Consider the following 21,631-nt stretch of genomic DNA (forward strand, 5'->3'; position numbering starts at 1 on the left):
TATACAGTATATATATTTATTATAATACTGTATGTAATAAAATATTTTTTTTGTAAAGTATTATATGAATTAATTGTATAAAAAATACTGTATATATAATTAATAAAAATTTTATTTAACATATGCAACTTATGACCGGTTTTTATTAAAAAAATAAACTAATATTATATACAGTATACATAACTTACATATTGTTAAATATGTATAAGTATAGTAAATATATTGTCAAATTGATTACATATGTCATGATTAATTAGTGTATATTATGATTTTATACATTAAATGTACAAATATAGGATGTAATATATTTTTAAAAATATTAATTAAGTTTTGTTTTTTTTAAATAATAAACTACTATTATATACAGTATATACCGTATAACTTAAATATTGTTAAATATGTATAAGTATAGTAAATATATATTGTCAAATTGATGACATATGTCATGATAAATGTATTATGATTTTAAGTATTAAAAAATTACAAATATAGGATGTAATATATTTATAAAAAATATTAATTAAGTTTTGTTTTTTTAATAAAACAGTTACTTTTATAAATTACAATTTGCAATATAAATTTCTGTATAAAAAACATTAATATATTAATAATATTTAATACAATTGCTTGTCATGCACTTTGAAAAATATTTTAAATCATTATTTTTAGTTAAAATACAGACACTGTTAAATACATTAATTATTATTATATTATTTTACAATATATACTATATATTATTTGTAACAAAATACATTTTTAGTATGTATAATATGTATGTATATGTATAATAATTTTAAAAAAAACAATAATTTAATTATATAGCATACAAAACATTGATATAAGAAACAAACAAAATTAAACAGATATTTATCCTTAATTACTTGTAAATTAACAAAATGTATGAATAATAATGATAATAGTGTTAATGCCCGGTATGTATGTATGTATGTGTGTGTGTGTGTATGTATGTATGTGTGTGTGTGTATGTATGTGTGTGTGTGTGTGATTGTGTGTATGTGTGTATGTGTGTATGTGTGTGTGTGTGTATGTATGTGTGTGTGTGTGATTGTATGTATGTATGTGTGTATGTGTGTGTGTGTGTTTGTTTGTTTGTTTGTTAATATATAATATTAATATATATATAAATAAATTATACTTAATAAAAATTACAATTTGTATTTTTAACAATTCTTATAATTTAAATATATTAACAAATTTTAAATTGATTGTACAGTATATTAAATATAAAAAATGTTATTTAAAAATTCACTAGTATAATATTTAATTTTAACAATATACACTATTAATAGTTACATAATAATAAAAAAATTAATTAATCAAACAAATGTTTATTATAATATTAACTATTATAATAAATTGTTTTACATTTTAAACACATTTTTAAATGTTTTTGATAATAACTATTAGTTATTACATAAATAAATTAATTATAAAACTTTTTCGACAATAGATTAATTAAAATAAAAAATAAAAATGATTTTAAAAACTATATAAACTTGAGTAAAAATATGTTAAATATATAATAGTTTTAAAATTATAAATATTATTTACTTCAAGTATAAATATTTTAACTAAACTAATGATGAAATCACTTTTAATTATACAATTGATTCTTTCAAGTTTCATTATCTACTCAAGTGTTTATTGTATCTTTGAACCAACACTAACTATCAATTGTAATGGTGATATTAATGAGAAATACGATACATTGAATAATGAAAAAATTTAAAGTGAATTGCGAAAGATCTGCCTATGATAATAACACATGCAATAGTTATTACGAATGTCGAGAATTAGCATTTAAACTAAGTTCTAAAGTTAGAGCCAAAAATGCGTTGAAGAATGTGGTCAAGAAATTTGCAAAAATTGGAAAGAAAGATGAATCCGAATGAAATTTTACTGCTGTTTCTGACGGATGGATTGACGGATGGATGGATTAAAAAACACGGATCTAAAACTATAAAATTAAATTTTATTAAATAAAAAAAAATAATTAAAATGTAAAAAAAAATGATAAAACTTATATATAACAAAAAGAAATAAAAATATAATCAGCATTTAAAATGTGAATATTTTTTTTATTATAGTATTTATATATATATATACTGTATATTATTCATTTATTTATATTTTATAGTTTTTTTTTAGTAAATTCTATTGTCATTGTAATGTGTATTCTCATTGATTTTAATGATTAAAATATAAAATACTAATATAATACTATTATATACTTATATACTAATATACTATACTATACTATACTAATATACTATTCTATACTATACTAATATACTATACTAATATACTATACTAATATAATATACTATACTAATATAATAATACTAAAATTTTTAAGTTTAAGTTTTACTAAAATATTTAATATGTTTCGATTGTACTAAAGTTTCGACAATTTGTTGACGAAAATTGAAGTGCAGATGTGTTAACACCAATTGTGACAAACATTTAACACCAATGATAGTCAAACGTTGTTTCGCCCGATCGCTGACACCCATCTGGTCATAGAAATCCGATTTCTGGGCCGACATCTTATGGGATTTTTTCGGCCGATAGCGTACGGCATCGACCATACGGTTCAAGCGATTCAAAAACAAACGATACAATTGGATCAAAGTCTTCTCGTATTCGCGCAAACGTTTCGTCTCTTTCTTCAGTTGAAAGTTTTTTCGTCGGGCATTCTTCTCGTCTTCTTCTTCGTTAATCTTTTCCTTAACCCTATAGTTCGGCAGAATATCATTGAATACTTCGGCGGCTGACAATGCGACCAACTTTTGTATGGAAAAAATACCAATCCGTACTGTTTGTCATCGGATCGGATGTCAAACATATGGCCAACAAATCTCTCAGTCGATTCATATTGATTTGCGGATGTGTTATAACGGCTACCGAATGATTGGCTATACGGGTCTTAATGAATGGCCAGCACATCGGTTCGTTGGGCGTAAAACTGGACCAATGACTTCGCGGCCGCCGCTACCGGTAGTCATTGACTGGTCATCATTTACGCCGCCGCTGCTGTTGTCGTCATCATCGGCCACTTCATCGTCAATGATATTATGATCGCCGTTGTTGTTGTTGTCCATCGGGTGACCACTTTGTTATCAATCGGTAGATAAATATTATTATCCAAAATGATTATAATGACTGCAATATAGTATATATACTGTAATACTGTGTATACAATGTTTACATACAGTACTTGAAAGCCGCTACCGGTAGTCATTGACTGGTCATCATTGCCGCCGCTACCGCTGTTGTCGTCATCATCGGCCACTTCATCATCGATATTATGATCGCCGTTGTTGTTGTCCTCTCAGCCGATTGTTATAACAGCTACCGAATGATTGGTGATACGTGTTTTAATAATGACCAATAAATCGGTTTGTTGGTCGTACAACTGGATCAACAATTTAGGGCCACCGCCAACACTGTTACCGGTAGTCATTGACACTGGTCATCAGTGTCGCAGCTGTTTTCTTCACCGTTATCGGCCACTTCATAGTCAATATTAAGGTTAACGTTGCTATTGTTCGTCCGGTGACCACAATGTTATCAATCGGTAAATATTATCCAAATGATTATAATGACTGCAATACAGTAAACAATACTTATATAAAGTTGTTTCAAAAAAAAAAATCTTTTGTACGTAAAAAATACGTGTCCTTACTGTTCAATCAATCGGATCGGATGTCAAACATGGCATGTAATATAACGGCTACCGAGTGGTTGGCCGATACGGGTCTTAATAATAATAATAATAATAATAACCAGTTCATCGGTTCATTAGGCGTACAACTTTGTTTTTGGATCGCCGCCACCGTTGCCGGTAATCGATGACTGGTCATCATCATCATTGCCGCCGCAGTAATCATCAGCCGCTTCATCCACGATATTATGGTTGTTATGGTTGTCGGGTAGTGACCACTATTGTTGTTATCAATCGCTTAAAACAATAGCAATACAATAACTGTTGCAATGATTATAAATTTTATTTTTTGAAAATATTATTTGCAATTTATATAACAATCAGGATTGCTAAAAGTTTTCGATTTCAGGGGAGTATAGGGGGGGGTGGGGTAAAATGGCAGATATTTCTAAAAAAGCATGAGGAGGTATAGGGGTGACATTTTTATTGCATTTTTAAACGACAATTTTTGCCAAATGTGAGTAAATTCCCACTAAATTCCTACTAAATTCCCACTAAATTCCTAATAAATTTCTACTAAATTCAAACTAAATTCCCACAATATACCCTATAAATTATCAATATATTCCCACTAAATTATATATAAATTAACTAATAAAAATATTTATAACTTAATTTATCAATACTCAAAAAGTTTTCTAAAATTAATATTTATTTTTACAAAAAAAACTTTGAATAGCGAATAAATTTATATAAATATTTATTATAATTAATTAAAAATGTAATTATAGTATTGTATTTAATATAACGACTTATAATTATAAAAATGTAAGAAATAATTACTAATTAACTCTAAATAAGTATTTAAAGAATATATCTTTATATAGTATTTCATATTAAACCTTAAATAACTAATTTTAACTATTTTTAAAGCACATTTTTTGTCAATTAATAAATAAATAATTATTTTTTATGTTTAGATATAATACAGTAATTACTTTTTTACATATATTATAATATTATTTAATGTAAATAATGTTAAATAATATTTTTATTTAGTTATTTTCTATACATAAGCTATTAATTTTTTTAAATTTAATATAAAATTTTAATAGATGAATTTTATTTAACTAAATTAAGTTAATAGTAATTATTATAAAATCTGATAAATACAAATTAAGATATATATATATAAAATAATAATTCAATCAATTGAGAAAAAAATAGCGCTAGAGATCCTCATTTTAGTATTATGGGTAATACTAGAGGTCCTGTACTACTACTTGACATTAGTTTACATTTGATATCTATGGTAATTAAATATTTGGTCAACTTTTTTGACACTACTCTTAAATTACGTTATCATATTTATTGCTATTAAGCTATTGTGTAAGCCAGGGTAGGGAGCCACCTATATTTTTGGCTTCAGGATAGGGTGTAAAAGCCAAAAAGGGGTAATAGGCCTTGACCCCTACCCCCATTTTAGCAACCATGATACCATAATATTGTACTAATACATTAGTATTATCAATATGTTATGCTATACTACAGGTATTAAAAAAGTTTAGTTTTTATTTTATTACAAAAACATTTTTTTTGACAGAAACCTGCTTTTTATTTATTGATATATCATTATAAATAAAAAGTTTATAGTTAAAAGTTAAAAAATTACTGTATAAAAATTAGTATTATTAATTTATAATATGATATTACCATTATAATATGTAATGATTTTTATGTGACCATATTGTTGTGCAATGCTAAAATTGTAATGTTTATATAAAAAACTTTTACTTATAAATTATAATAAAACAATTTATTTTTAAATGCCCACACATTTACATATTTACACATGCACATACACATACACATACACATACACATACACATACACATACACATACACATACACATACACATACACATACACATACACATACACATACACATACACATACACATACACATACACATACACATACACATACACATACACATACACATACACATACACATACACATACACATACACATACACATACACATACACATACACATACACATACACATACACATACACATACACATACACATACACATACACATACACATACACATACACATACACATACACATACACATACACATACACATACACATACACATACACATACACATACACATACACACACACATACACATACACATACACACATACACATACACATACACATACACATACACATACACATACACATACACATACACATACACATACACATACACATACACATACACATACACATACACATACACATACACATACACATACACATACACATACACATACACATACACACATACACATACACATACACACATACACATACACATACACATACACATACACATACCAAGAACTTTCATTTCGCAGTCCTATCAAGAAAATAATAAATAATAATAATAATAAAAATTAGAAATATATAAACATTTTATTGTATTATATTTTTTTAAAATTTATACGCAATTAATAATTATTTGAGTTTAAAAAAATATGGTGTATAGTTAATTAAAATTATATAATAATTTTGTTATTTTAATTATAACTAATTTTATATGTTGTTTTATTTTCTGTATCTAACTCATCATTATATGATATAATAATAAAATTAATAGTTTAATATATAATTATAATTAATAGCATTTATGAACAATTACTAAATAATTTAAAAGATTAGTATTTAAAAAATTATTTACATTATATAATTAGTACAATAGATTTAATACAATAATATTTAAATCTTAAATAAACTATTTTATTGAAAAAATAATTATTTGTTATTAGAAAATATGGTATATATTTAATTAAAATTATGTAATAATTTTGTTATTTTAATTATAACCAATAAACTTAATACAAATAAATCATAAGTACATATACTAACTTAAAGTTGATATTTTCTGTCAACAAAATTATTTAACTATTTTTTAATTAAATAGTTTATTTAAGATTTAAATGTTATTCTATTAAATCTATTGTACTAATTATTAATTCTAAATAAATATTTTTTTTAAATTCTATTATTATAAATTATTTAGTAATTATAGATAAATACTATTAAATTATAATTATATGTCAAACTATTAATTTTTATTATTATTCTATAATGAAAAGTTATATACAGTAAATAAAATTAATTATAATTAAATTTTAACATAATTTTTAATTAACTATAAACCATATTTTTGTAAATTCAAATAATTATTGATTGATTTTATTTTTAAAAAAATATATTTTAGTTATAAGTTAGTTTAATTAGAAGAGTAATAAAAATTATAGTAAATTGTAGTACAAGTATAGTAGTAAAGAAAAATAGTAGAAAAAATTAAATATATTAAAGTTAAAATTAAAATTATTCTATAATTAAATTTAAAAAAAAATTATTATATAATTTTTAATTAATTTTAAACCATATTTTTGTAAACTCAAATTATAATTGATTGCTTTTATTTTTTAAAAAATATAGTTTAGTTATAAGTTAGAGTTTAAATAGAAAAGTAATAAAAATTATTTTAAAAAAATTGTAGTTATTGAATATAATTATAAATACAAGTATAGTACTAAACAAAAATAGTTAACAACAATAAAATGTTACTAGTTAACTTAGTAAATGTTTTACTAGTAGCCAGTAGTTGTATTACTATTGTTGTCTATGGACAACAACAACAACAACAACTACCCCAACAACAAATACAACCCACACTTTCAAACCCACAACAACCCCAACAACAACAGTCACAATCAGATGGACAACAGTTATCAATCTTTCAATCAAAAGTACAACAATTAGAGAAACGATGGACTGATGAACACAAAAGTTTTTTATCGAAACAAATTTGTTCGCCTAATAGTACTATCAATAGTCAGATACTCAACAATTTTATGTCATGTAGTCGTCCAAAGTTAGGTCCGCAACAAAATAAAACTACAAACTTATTAAAACTGGAAGCAAAAGTAAGTCTATATATATATAAATATATTGTTGATATAATAATTATTATATAAATTTATATTTTTAATTAATAATAATTTATTTTGAATAACAAACAGGAGTTAGAAATTAAAACTGAATGTTCTATAGGACTGGATAGTAGACTAGTTAACTATAATCATGTAAACCTAAGTGATCCAGTTAGTAAATTTATCATGCTCAGTTATTGTGTTGGACATGTATATCAACAGTGTGTGGATGAAAAAATGATGGCATTTCTGAATAATAATAAACAGTTAGTAATGGAATTGGATATTGAAAAACATGAGGGAAAACATGGAGTACTACCTAAAAAATTTAAAGATTTAGTATGTAATTTATACTATGATATATATGTTTATGTGTGTGTGTGTGTCTATTACTATTACTATTACTATTACTATTACTATTAATAATGTATTTCACTGCTACACTCACTGTTCATATAATATGTACAACTTGAATGTATTAACTAATATTTAAAATAATATTTATATAGATTAAACAACGTAGATTTTAATATGATTTTTTTTATATGATCTTAATTTTGATTTCTACTAGGAATGTGAAAAATTATCATTGGGTTTAACAGATTGGCCAGATTATCAAGGTAAATTAGTTAAAGAACAAGAATATCTGTATAACAATATTATTCAACAACAACTATGTAATTCACCGGATAATGTCAATACAAACATAATAAATGCTTTAAGAAATTGTAAACCAGAAATGATTATTCAACCACAACATCCACCGAATTGGAAGTTACAAATTGAAAAAGTATATATTTAATATTATGCCAAATTAAAATTTTAAAGTTTTTACTAATATAGTGTATACATAGCCTAACCTTTACCATATTCAAATACTCTATACCTGTTACCTAATAATATTAAATAAGTTATATATATATATATATAAAGTAACTTGCTAAAAACAATAACATATATTATTGATATAAATATTAATTAGAATCAATTAAATAACAATAACAATAGAATATAATACAAATTAAAACATTTTTTAAGTGGCATCAACTGTATATATTTAGATTTTTTTTGTATATATTCTATACGTGTTTGTTTCTATACAGGCAAACACGTACATTATTTTATTATTATTATATACAAATATAAATAATAATTAATTAATTGGTTTATTTTTTCAAAAAAAAAAATTAAAAAATTAGCTTAATCAATTAACTGACGATTGTTTATATGATGATGAAAGCCAATCTCAATTGACTAAATATAATCAATCGATAGTTGATTTGCAAACCGATAAAAATGTTGCAAAACAATTATTATTATATTGTAGTCAAACATATGAATATTGTCATCATTCGAAAATAATTGAAAATATAGAATCCAACGAAAAACTAACCAAAGATTATAAAAATGAAATCAAAAATGGATTAATTAATACAACAAAATATAATGATCTTAGAGTTAAGTTTTTGATTAATTATGTTATTTATTATTATATTATTATTATTATTATTATTATTATTATTATTATTATTATTATTATTATTATATATCAAATATTATACAAATAATTACAAATTTTTTTTATATATAAATATATTAATTTTATTTTTATTTTATTTTTGTTGCTAGGACTGTGTAATGAAAGTTTTTGGCATAAAATTTAAAACAATTACATTCTACTAAAGTAAAATTTTTAATAAATTTGTTTTTTTTTTAATTTTGAAATTTCCTGCAAAATTTTCTATTTAGAGCATATTGTATGTCTGTATGTGTGTGTATGTTTGTGTGTGTGTGTGTGTGTATGTATGTATGTGTATGTATGTATGTATGTGTGTGTATGTTGTGTGTGTGTGTATGTATGTATGTGTGTGTATGTTTGTGTGTGTGTGTGTATGTATGTATGTGTGTGTATGTATGTATGTATGTGTGTGTATGTATGTATGTCTAAGTGTGTGTATATGTCTATATGTGTGTGTATGTTTGTGTGTGTGTGTGTATGTATGTATGTGTGTGTATGTATGTATGTCTAAGTGTGTGTATATGTCTATATGTGTGTGTATGTTTGTGTGTATGTTTGTGTGTATGTGTGTGTTATATCATATTATTTTTAGGTTAAATTTTAAAATTATTTTTTCAACTCTATTTCTAGTATATTCTGATAAAAACAATATTCAATATTCAATAATACTTTTGTATTTAAAACATTAAATAACATAAAATTATAATATACTTTTTAGTAAATATTTAATAATAATTATTTATAAATATATTTAAAATTTATTATTAAACTTAATAATTATTTATTATTCAATTTAAAAATAAATAATTTTATAAAAAAAACATTATTAGTATAAATTGATATCAGAGAGAAAGAGAGAGAGAGAGAGAGAGAGAGAGAGAGAGAGAGAGAGAGAGAGAGAGAGAGAGATAATGAGAGAATTAATTTAATTAAATAATATTTAATATAATAATACATTTTTTCAAATTACTTTAATATATAATATTATAATTTACTTAAATTATAAAATAATTTTTTTTGTTTAAATATATTTCTAGGATATGCCAGAAAAAGCATTGAAATTACAATAATTGTATTGTATTTTAAACAATTTGACAAAATTATAATTTAATTTTTTTTTTAATTTCTTTAATTTTTTTAATTTAAAAAATTTATATTTGTAAAAAATATTTAATAATAATTATTTATAAATATATTTTAAATTCATTATTAAACTGTTAATATCATATTAAATTAATTTAATATCATTAATACCCTGATTAATCAATATGTATATTAAAAAAACATTTATTTTTTTAAAAATCTGATGAAATGTTACATAACTTTTGATTTGCAATAAAAAAAATATTTAATTATCATTAACATATAGAAAACTTATGGTCCTATTATACATTTATAAACCTATACTATATTTATAGCCATAAAAAGGACTAAAAAAAATTAACTGTTAATAAAGTAATGTGTGTTTTGAACAGGGTTTTAAAAATGGCAGGCATAAACAATAGATGCCTATTTTGCCAAATGCCTGCCGTGCCTCTGCCATGCCCTGGGCATCTATTTTAAGGTGGTGACACCTACTATTTTAATTTTATATTATTAATTTATCTATAAAACATTGTTTTATCGATATTTGTTTGTATTTTTGTTTTGTATATCTTTACTTAAAAGGTAATATCATTGGAAATAATTATATTAATTGTAAATTAATTAACAAGCTAAAAACAGTAAATTACATTATTTTTATAAATACAGTTGCCTATTGATATTTATATTTATAAATAAATTGCTTGTTAATTAAATTTACAATTAATATAATTATTTCCAATGATATTACCTTTTAAGTAAAGATATACAAAACAAAAATACAAACAAATATCGATAAAACAAATTGTGATAAATTAATAATATAAAATTAAAATAGTAGGTGTCACCACCTTAAAATAGATGCCCAGGGCATGGCAGAGGCACGGCAGGCATTTGGCAAAATAGGCATCTATTGTTTATGCCTGCCATTTTTAAAACCCTGTTCAAAACACACATTAATTTATTTTTTTTAAGTCCTTTTTATGGCTATAAATATAGTATAGGTTTATAAATGTATAATAGGACCATAAGTTTTCTATATGTTAATGATAATTAAATATACCATATACCGAACTTCCGCCCTTGTACGGCTCGCAGACTGGCCAGTCCCAGGCTATCTCGGAGGAAATCTACGACCACTTAGCCCGAGGCCATCAACTGGAAGTACTGCGCGAACAGGACGGCCAATTCGGTGGTATCGGTGTTGACCGACTACCGCTATCGGCCATCGATGACGTCGGCAACGGTGACGGCAATCAGTTTCAATTGGAAACGGAACATACAGTCATATTTGTAGTGTCCACTACTGGCGAAGGCGAACCGCCCGAACAAGCGGTCAAATTTTTTAGGCGATACCGGCGACGGACTCACCCGCGCGGACTACTCGCCCACTTATCCTATACGGTGTTGGCGTTGGGCGACACAAACTACGAACGATTTGCCAATTTTGGCAAAGATTTTGGTTTTTTTTTTAATCTCTTGTTTTGTTTTTTGTAGAGAAGTTGTTCCCAAAAACTTTACTTTTATTTTTAAGACATATTTTTCTTGTTGTTGTTGTCGTCGGAAGATATCTGATGACTAACTACTTATGTCTTACTTTTAAAGTCTTTTTTTATCTGTTGTTGTAGTTTTTGTAGAGAAGTTGTTCCCAAAAAAAACTTTACTTTTATTTTTAAGACATATTTTTCTTGTTGTTGTTATCGTCGGTAGATATCTGATGACTAACTTCTTATGTCTTACTTTTAAAGTCTTTTTTATCTGTTGTTGTAGTTTTTGTAGAGAAGTTGTTCCCAAAAAAACTTTACTTTTATTTTAAGACATCTTTTTCTTGTTGTTGTTGTCGTCGGAAGATATCTGATGACTAACTTCTTATGTCTTACTTTTAATGTCTTTATCTGTTGTTGTTGTGATTAATAATAAGTTTTATCTGATCTCCAAAAATAATAAGACAAACGTTTGCATCAATTGTCGGCCAAACGTTTTTACGACACGGGTTTCGTTGACGACGCCGTCGGTCTTGAACTGGGAGTCGAACCCTGGATTGACAACCTATTCGGTGCACTACTCAAACATTTTAACGCCTACACCACTGTCTCGATACCTACCGTCGAGGTCAAAGTCTTACCAGTGGTCGTGGATCAAGTGTCTGGCAATATGTCTACCACTGAGAACTTACCGATAATGGTCACCGAAGACCCGAATTTGTCACAACTAACCGAACTAACACTACCGTTGATATCGAGTAAATCGTTGGCATTTCAAGTCAAACTTTGGGAAACACTTCCCGAAGAATTTGCCGAAAAATATCAGCCAAAAGAGTTTCCATTTCCATCGTTGCCAGTCATGGACTCACAGATAACTGATTCAACAATTGTTTCAATGAGACAATTGTCGGCCAGTAATGATGATAATGACAGTGATGTAGTCACTGATTACAAGACAATACTTGAGGCAACCGTTAGATTAGACGATAATAGCAGTGATGTCATCATCACCTATGAAGCGGGCGATTCGTTCGGTTTTATTATTGGCAACTATGATGAAGAAGTGGATCAACTAATCGACTATTGTTTTGATCTTCAATCCGACAAACGTGACTATTATTGCCAAATACTAACCACCGAACTGTTTCCACATTTACCATCAATTAGTAAAGTCAAGGATCTCTTAAAATACTATTTAGAACTAAGATCTGTACCAAAGAAGTCATTTCTCAGACATTTAGCCGATTTCTGTAGTGATTTGGCTCACAAAAGACGACTTCTTGAGCTGAGTAGTCGCGAAGGTTCCGATGACTATAACAAATACATACGAAATAATTTTGTCAACATTTTGGATATTCTTCGTCTATTCGACTCGTGTCGACCACCGTTAGCGGTATTGTTGGCCAATATTGCTTGTCATACACCACGCTATTACAGTGTCTGCAATGGACCGGATCCTGAAAATCGTAATCAATTCAAAATAGCATTTTCTGTAACCGAATTCCAGCCAAGAAATCAGCGTAAAGACAGTCAACTATTTGGTGTATTTACTGGACAGTTGTCGAGACTTTTTAATCGGCGGCAAAAGTCAAGTACCGTTGATATCGATGGCGGCGGTGGCGGCGATATTGCCGATCAATTGACAAAACTATCGCTCGAATCGGACCTGAGGTGTCTTAAAGTATTTAAACGCAAGAATCTATACTTGAAATTACCGGCAACAGTGTCGACACCGATCATAATGATTGGTTCGGGTACTGGTGTCGCACAGACAGTCGGAATTGGAGGTCATGTCCGGACCGAACGAGTTTTTCGAGTTTTATATGCGTCCGAAAAACATCCGAATGAGACCCGATGTCCGTAGAGTTTGACGATTTTTTTTTTATATGAAATTAAGAGAAAATCCCAAACAAAAAAAAATCAATTTTAGTCGACTTTACCGACGATGAAGACTACGGAAAGTTTTTTGAATCGAATGTTTTTAAGTATATATCAATCAATCTGAAGGGCATTTGTCGACACAACAAAAAAATTGATTATTTAACTGATTTGTCAATTGTTTTGATCAATTGTTTTGATATACCGAAAGATGAGATGAGAAACTTTAATGCCGATTACGGCCACACTATTTGGTGGACGTATTGATCGACTATTTTGCAGGACTATTGTATGGACGAGTTATAAGCCATTGTCCACCGCTTCCGGAGGTACTGTAGTTTTTTTTTTTTAAAAAAAGATAATAATTGTTATAAATTGTTTCACACATGTATTTTATGTGGTATTAATAGTTTTTATTGTTGTTTTTGATTACCGTTTGATTTAGATTATGGACAAAGTTGTGGCCAATGGGAAGTCGGAACCTTCCCAGTGAATGGATGGCCCCGTAAGTCAAATAACCCGTTTTAAATAGTTTATATAGTTTATAGTCTATATATTTAAATTATGGGTAAATATTTTTAATGTTTATATACAATAGAAAGAGGCCGACAGTGTACTGACCAAAGCGGGCGACCATTTAGATATGTCGTCGGCATTCAATTCGTCGGCCGCCGAAGATTTTCCGCGATTTGTTGGCCATTTTTGACATCCAAATGGATTTGATAACAAAGTGGTCAACCGATGGACAACAGCAACAACAACGGCGATCATAATATTGACGATGAAGTGGCCGATGATAACGACAACAGAGGCGGCGGCGGCGGAAATGATGACCAGTCAATGACTACCGGTATCGGCGGCGGCGGCCGCCGCGAACTCATTGGTCCAGTTGTACGCCCAACGAACCGATGCGTTGGCCATTCATTAAGACCCCGTATAGCCAACCATTCGGTAGCAGTTATAGCACATCCCGGAAAAAAAATATAAATCGTTTGCGCGATTTGTTGGCCATATGTTTGACATCCGATCGGATGACTCGTATCACCCCTTCATTTGAATTATAAAATCCATACCAACTGTTTGCTTAACTAATACTAATATTAATAATTTTTGTTTATTATATTATTTGTTTGATTTTTATTTGATTCAACTTTTTTATTTTTTTTAAAAAAAAACTTAATATAATAATAATAATGATATTTATAATAATTTAGTTTTAATTTAGCATTGATTTTGTGATCATTGTGTTTGACTTATTAGTAGTTCTTACTGTATTTTAAGTTATTTTAGTTTATTATTTTATTTTATTTTTTTAAATATTAATTTTAAATACTCTACACATGTATATTTGATATTTTTTAAAAACAATTACTGTTTATTATATTTGTAATTAAATATTTGTTTTAAATTTTTTTTATATAAAATGATTCAATGCTCTCTCTCTCTCTCTCTCTCTCTCTCTCACTCTCTATCTCTCTCTCACTCTCTCTCTCTCTCTCTCTCTCTCTCTCTCTCACTCTCTCCTCTCTCTCTCTCTCTCTCTCTCTCTAACTCTCTCAAACTCTCTCTCTCTCTCTCTCTCTCTCTCTAATTCTCTCTCTAATTCTCTCTCTCTAACTCTCTCTCTAACTCTCTCTCTCTCTCTCTCTCTCTCTCTCTCTCTCTTTCTCTCTCTCTCTTTGTCTGTCTCTGGTATAACAAAAATAATATCATATATTTGAATGTAAATTGAAATAAAATATCCAAAAAAAAAATTAAACCTGTAAACTAATATATTGTAAATTTCAAATTATAATTTTGATATCAATATACTGTATATATATATATTTGCAGAAAATCAATAAAAATCAAAATTTTTGTAAATTAATTGTTAAATTAATTATATATATACTGTATATTTGAACACGTTGTTTGTAATATACTATAGTTAGCTGTAAAAAGTTTTAACACTTATCCAAAAACCTTAAACAGTGTAAAAATTTATTAAAAATATAGTACTATTTTATTATTATTATTATTACTTTTTAGGTTAGGTTTGGTATGGGATGGGTGTCTGGATGGTTAGGATTTAGTGTGTGTGTGTGTGTGTGTGTGTGTGTGTGAGGGAAGGGAGAAACGGGTGGGAGGAACGGTAGATATCATATTATTTTTAAAAGTATTTTAAAAACTGTTTTGTGAATAACTACTGTACACTATATAACCAAATGGATTGTATAGTATATACGGAATTTTTTTCAAATAAATATAATATAAACACAAACTAAACAATAAATTAATTAACATATATATATATATATATATATATATATATATATCGATATATATATATATATAGACAGTACTATATTATACATCGATTTTATTTTTATTAATTTTTTTTAAAAAAAAGTCTATAACAATCACTGGTCTACTTTTCTCTCTAAATATGTAGTATTTTTTAATATAATGATATGAAAATAATTGTTTATATTGTAATTAAATATTTGTTTTAAAAAATTTTATAAAATAATGATTCAATGATCTCTCTCTCTCTCTCTCTCTCTCTCTCTCTCTTTCTCTCTCTCTCTCTCTCTATCTATCTATCTATCTCTAGTATAGCAAAAAATATTTATATAATATGTTGTAAATTGAAATAAAATATTTAAAAATAAATCTGAAATCTAATATATTGTAAATTTTAAATAGAAAATAATAATTTTGATATAAAATATATATTTGTTATAAAACAATAAAAATCAATATTTTTGAATATTAATTGATAATTTTTAAAAAATATATTATATATAAATTATATACCTCTATATATAATCAGTAACAAATGTTTACACTATTTGAAAATCTAATTTTATGACTTAACTTTTGGTATATTATATATGATATATCAACCATTTAACGGACGGATAAATTTTTCTTAATATTAATAAAAATATATATACCAAACACAATGGGCATCAATAATGTTGCTAATTATAAAATAATAAAAGTTATAAAATTACATATAATTAAATTTATTAATATTAATTTTTTTATAATTTTAAATAATTATATATTAAAAATAATTATTTAATTAAGTAATATAATTACAAATAATTTTTTTATTATATTAAACAAAATATTTATTATAATAATATACCGTAATACCTCACATAATTTTACCATTATAAAAATTAGTTAATATTAATTTTTATAAATCAAATATTTTATACATATTCTTAACATCTTATACAAACAATAAAATTAAAAAATACTAAATTAAGTATTCTACGATAAACAATTTATGTGATATAAAAAGATATAATATTTAAATAAGTTATAATAATAATTTAATTATGTTTATGACAAATCCAGGGCGAAATAGCTGCGATTTCGTCTTTGTGAAGATATCTCAAAGCAAAAACACAAACAATGTGATACCATGAGTTACAGCCATCCTCTTCGCAAAAAATCATATCTTCATCTTCTTTCATGAAATTAAATGGTGAATATGGGAGATTACAATTCGTACATTTATCGGGGCTATAATTAATAAATTATACATATAAATAGTAAATAAATAAATATATATTAAATATATTAACATACTTAGGACGATTACTTGGAAGATTTGTCAAATCAACACCGAATCGATTACGTTGGCGAGTTTGAATCAAAGTATTACACGTAGTATTAATATGTGTTTTCAATTTATTGACAAAAAATGAAACTTCAGTTTCAGTGTTACTTAATGATAACATAGAAGAATCAACAGTTGACAACAATTGATTGTCGAATTGAAGAGAAGTAGCAATTTGACTATCAGTAATAGCCAAGCGGTTCAATGGAAATATACCTAACATAATAATTTATAATTTATTAAAAATATATATTTAATTAAAGATATTACCAGATGCTCTGAAGCCATTAATAGCATAGCTACTTTGAAGTTGAGGCCAAACAATTTCAAGAAGTTTTGGTATTTGTGTGTCAGTTAACTATAAAATATATTTACTGTAGAAAATTGTTTTAAAAAATTAATTTAATTTACCGATTTAGGAACATTAAGTGATATCTCTTTAATTGCGCGTTCGGATATATCTCGAAATGGTTTAAAAACAGCAACATCTAAGGGTTGTAATAGATGTGTTGAATGTGACGGTAAGCGAATTAATCTAATTTTGTTGTCGACACAAATTTTGATTGCTTCCAGTGAACAATGAGATGTGTGTCCATCAACAATCAAATAACGATACTCATTAGGTTCGGTGTAAGGTTCCGACTCAGGAATGAAAACTTTAGTCAAAAATGTTACAAAATTGACAGATGTCATCCAACCAGAGTGTGAGACTGTATAGACAGCTCCATTCCAAGAAACCTTAGCAGAATTTTGCTTTGGTTCACGATCGCCGCGATATAATACCAAAGGTTTCATATAAACACCAGCAGCGCTGACACATGCAAGAGTTGTTGTGTATCTCTTTGGTGTTTTGCCAGTAGTAATGTGAACCTGACGTGATCCCCGTTGAGCAATAACTCGTTTATCAGTCTTATCAGGTCGCATTCCGAGTTCATCACAGTTCCAGAGTAAATTTGGTAAGCGGTCCTGATCTACATCATCACGCTATTATTTTTATTAGTAAGTGTTAACTCTAATCATCTATATATATAGCTTACTGAAAATATATCTTCTAATAATTGATAGAAGTCATCTAATACTTCTCTTGAAACTGCCGCCCGCATTACATCAATTGTTCGTCCTTTTCGCCAGGACAGACTTAGCTTATGTCTTGTCAGAAAATTTGTCAACCAGTGAGATCCTGGTTCTGCACACTCAGGATTTAGTTGTCTTAAGTAATCGCCAGCAATTCTACGAATTTCATCACCATTTAGTGGAAATCCCCAATTTCCCATTGTTTTCAAGTAATCGACTAACTCTCGTTCAGCAATACTAGACAATATTGTCGATTTACCGGGTTTGGCGTTAACTGGAATCTAATATATAACTCATAAGTATAGTACTCATAAACAGGTTATTGATAATATACCTGTTCTCTAAACCGCGTATGTAAAGCAGATTTGCCGACATCATACATATGAGCTAATCGCTCGAAAGAGATGTTAGGATCTCGGCGCTTGTGTTCCAAAGCATCAATCATGTTTTGGTTGTTTTCATATGTTTTACGCTATTTAATTTAGTAAGTTAGAAATATTTTATATGTAGTTTTATATTATAATTGTTTGTGTATATATTTATTTTATAATTTTAATTATCACAAATGTGTTAAATATCTTATCAATACGGTTTTAATCTAATAAACACATTATAATTGAAAAAACACATAATATGTGTTGGTAATACGGTATTAATCTAATAAACACATTATAATTGAAAAAACACATATGTGTTGGTAATACGGTATTAATCTAATAAACACATTATAATTGAAAAAACACATAATATGTGTTGGTAATACGGTATTAATCTAATAAACACATTATAATTAAAAAAACACATAATATGTGTTGGTAATACGGTATTAATCTAATAAACACATTATAATTGAAAAAACACATAATGTGTTGGTAATACGGTATTAATCTAATAAACACATTATAATTGAAAAAACACATAATATGTGTTTGTTTTACAGTATTAATCTAATAAACACATTATAATTAAAAAAAACACATAATATGTGTTGGTAATACGGTATTAATCTAATAAACACATTATAATTAAAAAAACACATAATATGTGTTGGTAATACGGTATTAATCTAATAAACACATTATAATTGAAAAAACACATAATATGTGTTGGTAATACGGTATTAATCTAATAAACACATTATAATTAAAAAAACACATAATATGTGTTGGTTTTACGGTATTAATCTAATAAACACATTATAATTAAAAAAAACACATAATATGTGTTGGTAATACGGTATTAATCTAATAAACACATTATAATTAAAAAAAACACATAATATGTGTTGGTAATACGGTATTAATCTAATAAACACATTATAATTGAAAAAACACATAATATGTGTTGGTAATACGGTATTAATCTAATAAACACATTATAATTAAAAAAAACACATAATATGTGTTGGTTTTACGGTATTAATCTAATAAACACATTATAATTGAAAAAACACATAATATGTGTTGGTAATACGGTATTAATCTAATAAACACATTATAATTAAAAAAACACATATGTGTTGGTTTTACGGTATTAATCTAATAAACACATTATAATTAAAAAAACACATAATATGTGTTGGTTTTACGGTATTAATCTAATAAACACATTATAATTAAAAAAACACATAATATGTGTTGGTAATACGGTATTAATCTAATAAACACATTATAATTGAAAAAACACATATGTGTTGGTAATACGGTATTAATCTAATAAACACATTATAATTAAAAAACACATAATATGTGTTGGTTTTACGGTATTAATCTAATAAACACATTATAATTAAAAAAAACACATAATATGTGTTGGTTTTACGGTATTAATCTAATAAACACATTATAATTAAAAAAAACACATAATATGTGTTGGTAATACGGTATTATTCTAATAAACACATTATAATTGAAAAAACACATAATATGTGTTGGTTTTACGGTAATTATCATTTATAAGTGTAAATAAAATATGGACATATATGTGGACTAATACGGTATATATTATAATAAAAATATATTATTTTTTATTACATTAAAAAAATTATATTTTTGGACATAATTTATGTCTAAAAATATCTAAATCATTGGTTAAGTGGTCCGTCCGTTAAACGGGGATTCAGTTAACCATTGATTTAAAAATTAATTAAAAACACTTACCTTTTTAGTAGACATTGTTGTCACCACTGATGTCTTCACTGGTGATTACTTTATAAGAAAAAAATTAATTATTAATAAAAATATTGTTAATTTAATTATAATTTAATTACAAACTTACCGTAAATTGCGTCCACTATTGCGTTGACCAGACGTTGTCGTAGTTGTTATCCAATTGTGTTTTTGCGCCAAATTTTTTCACTAATTTTATAATTTTTTATGAGAGGGCACATCAATAGCTCTCTAATGAGCCCTTAATTACAACAATTGATTAACAAATAACACAAATATTTAATTATTTAGTTTAACCGTCCGTTAATAGGTTATCCACTGTTAGGTGGATTTATAATATATATATATACAGTATATACTGTATATTTGAACACTTAAGTTGTACTTAAAACCGTTAAATTTATTACAAATTTTATTATTACTTTTTAACCATTTAACCATTTTAGGATGGTTAGGATTTAGTGTGTGTGTGTATGTGAGGGGGGAGGAGGGGTAAGGGAGGAAGGAACGGTAGATGGGAATTATCCTATTTTAAGTATTTTAACTATTTGTGAAAAACTACTGTATTATAACCAATGGGCTGTATATACAGTATATATATATATATATACCGAAATTGTTTCGCATAAATAAAAACAATAAATTAATTAATATATATATATATAGTTTATACGGTACTATAGTATACATTGAACTCATATTTTGGGGTCCAGTTTATAATTCCCTCCCAAACCATATGAGAAACTTCTTCAATATTTAACTCAACTATTGATATCAATTGCATTAACTTTAAAACTTTTTGTTGTTGTTGTTGTCGTTGAAAACATAAGTTTTAAATTACTTTTAGTTTTATAATAATACAGTATATATACAGTGATATTATATACCATTAGTTTTTAGTTGGCTATCTCTGTGTGTCTGTACTTTGACTATTAAAAAAAATAAATAATGAAATAAATATCAATTTTCAAAAGTGTATGATAAGCACTGGTTTGAGATATTACATCAATTTTTTTTGTTTATCAAAAAATTATTATTATTATTGGTATTGCAATCTTTAAAAAGCAACTATTTATTTATATAAAAAATATATATTTTTATTTAGT

General features: G+C 26.2%; 2 protein-coding genes across 2 annotated transcripts; both read left to right on the forward strand.

Moving 5' to 3' along the window:
• Window positions 1–7,221: 7,221 nt before the first annotated feature.
• LOC128959069 (uncharacterized) lies at window positions 7,222–10,325 on the forward strand. Its single transcript, XM_054305013.1, has 6 exons — window positions 7,222–7,700; window positions 7,797–8,045; window positions 8,278–8,496; window positions 8,906–9,163; window positions 9,336–9,390; window positions 10,263–10,325. Exons 1-5 carry the CDS (start codon window positions 7,335–7,337, stop codon window positions 9,387–9,389), a joined length of 1,146 nt encoding a protein of 381 aa, XP_054160988.1. The 5' UTR covers window positions 7,222–7,334; the 3' UTR covers window position 9,390; window positions 10,263–10,325.
• A 1,007-nt stretch (window positions 10,326–11,332) lies between these two features.
• LOC128959036 (methionine synthase reductase-like) lies at window positions 11,333–14,825 on the forward strand. The gene is made up of 4 exons (XM_054304979.1): window positions 11,333–11,770; window positions 12,257–13,999; window positions 14,116–14,175; window positions 14,269–14,825. The coding sequence occupies exon 2, from the start codon at window positions 12,463–12,465 to the stop codon at window positions 13,654–13,656; it is 1,194 nt and encodes a 397-aa protein (XP_054160954.1). The 5' UTR covers window positions 11,333–11,770; window positions 12,257–12,462; the 3' UTR covers window positions 13,657–13,999; window positions 14,116–14,175; window positions 14,269–14,825.
• Window positions 14,826–21,631: the final 6,806 nt, after the last annotated feature.

This window comes from Oppia nitens, unplaced genomic scaffold (genome assembly GCF_028296485.1).
Source record: "Oppia nitens isolate AA-2021 unplaced genomic scaffold, nextdenovo-longstitch-racon4-pilon3 scaffold40_pilon_pilon_pilon, whole genome shotgun sequence".
Classification (NCBI taxonomy): domain Eukaryota; kingdom Metazoa; phylum Arthropoda; class Arachnida; order Sarcoptiformes; family Oppiidae; genus Oppia; species Oppia nitens.

Bases quoted from the DNA above. Each gene is read 5' to 3' on its own strand.
- LOC128959069 (XM_054305013.1), top strand. From the start codon at position 7,335: ATGTTACTAGTTAACTTAGTAAATGTTTTACTAGTAGCCAGTAGTTGT. The intron at 8,046-8,277 runs GTATGTAATTTA...GATTTCTACTAG, and splicing joins CTAAAAAATTTAAAGATTTA to GAATGTGAAAAATTATCATT. The intron at 8,497-8,905 runs GTATATATTTAA...TTAAAAAATTAG, and splicing joins GGAAGTTACAAATTGAAAAA to CTTAATCAATTAACTGACGA.
- LOC128959036 (XM_054304979.1), top strand. From the start codon at position 12,463: ATGTCTACCACTGAGAACTTACCGATAATGGTCACCGAAGACCCGAAT.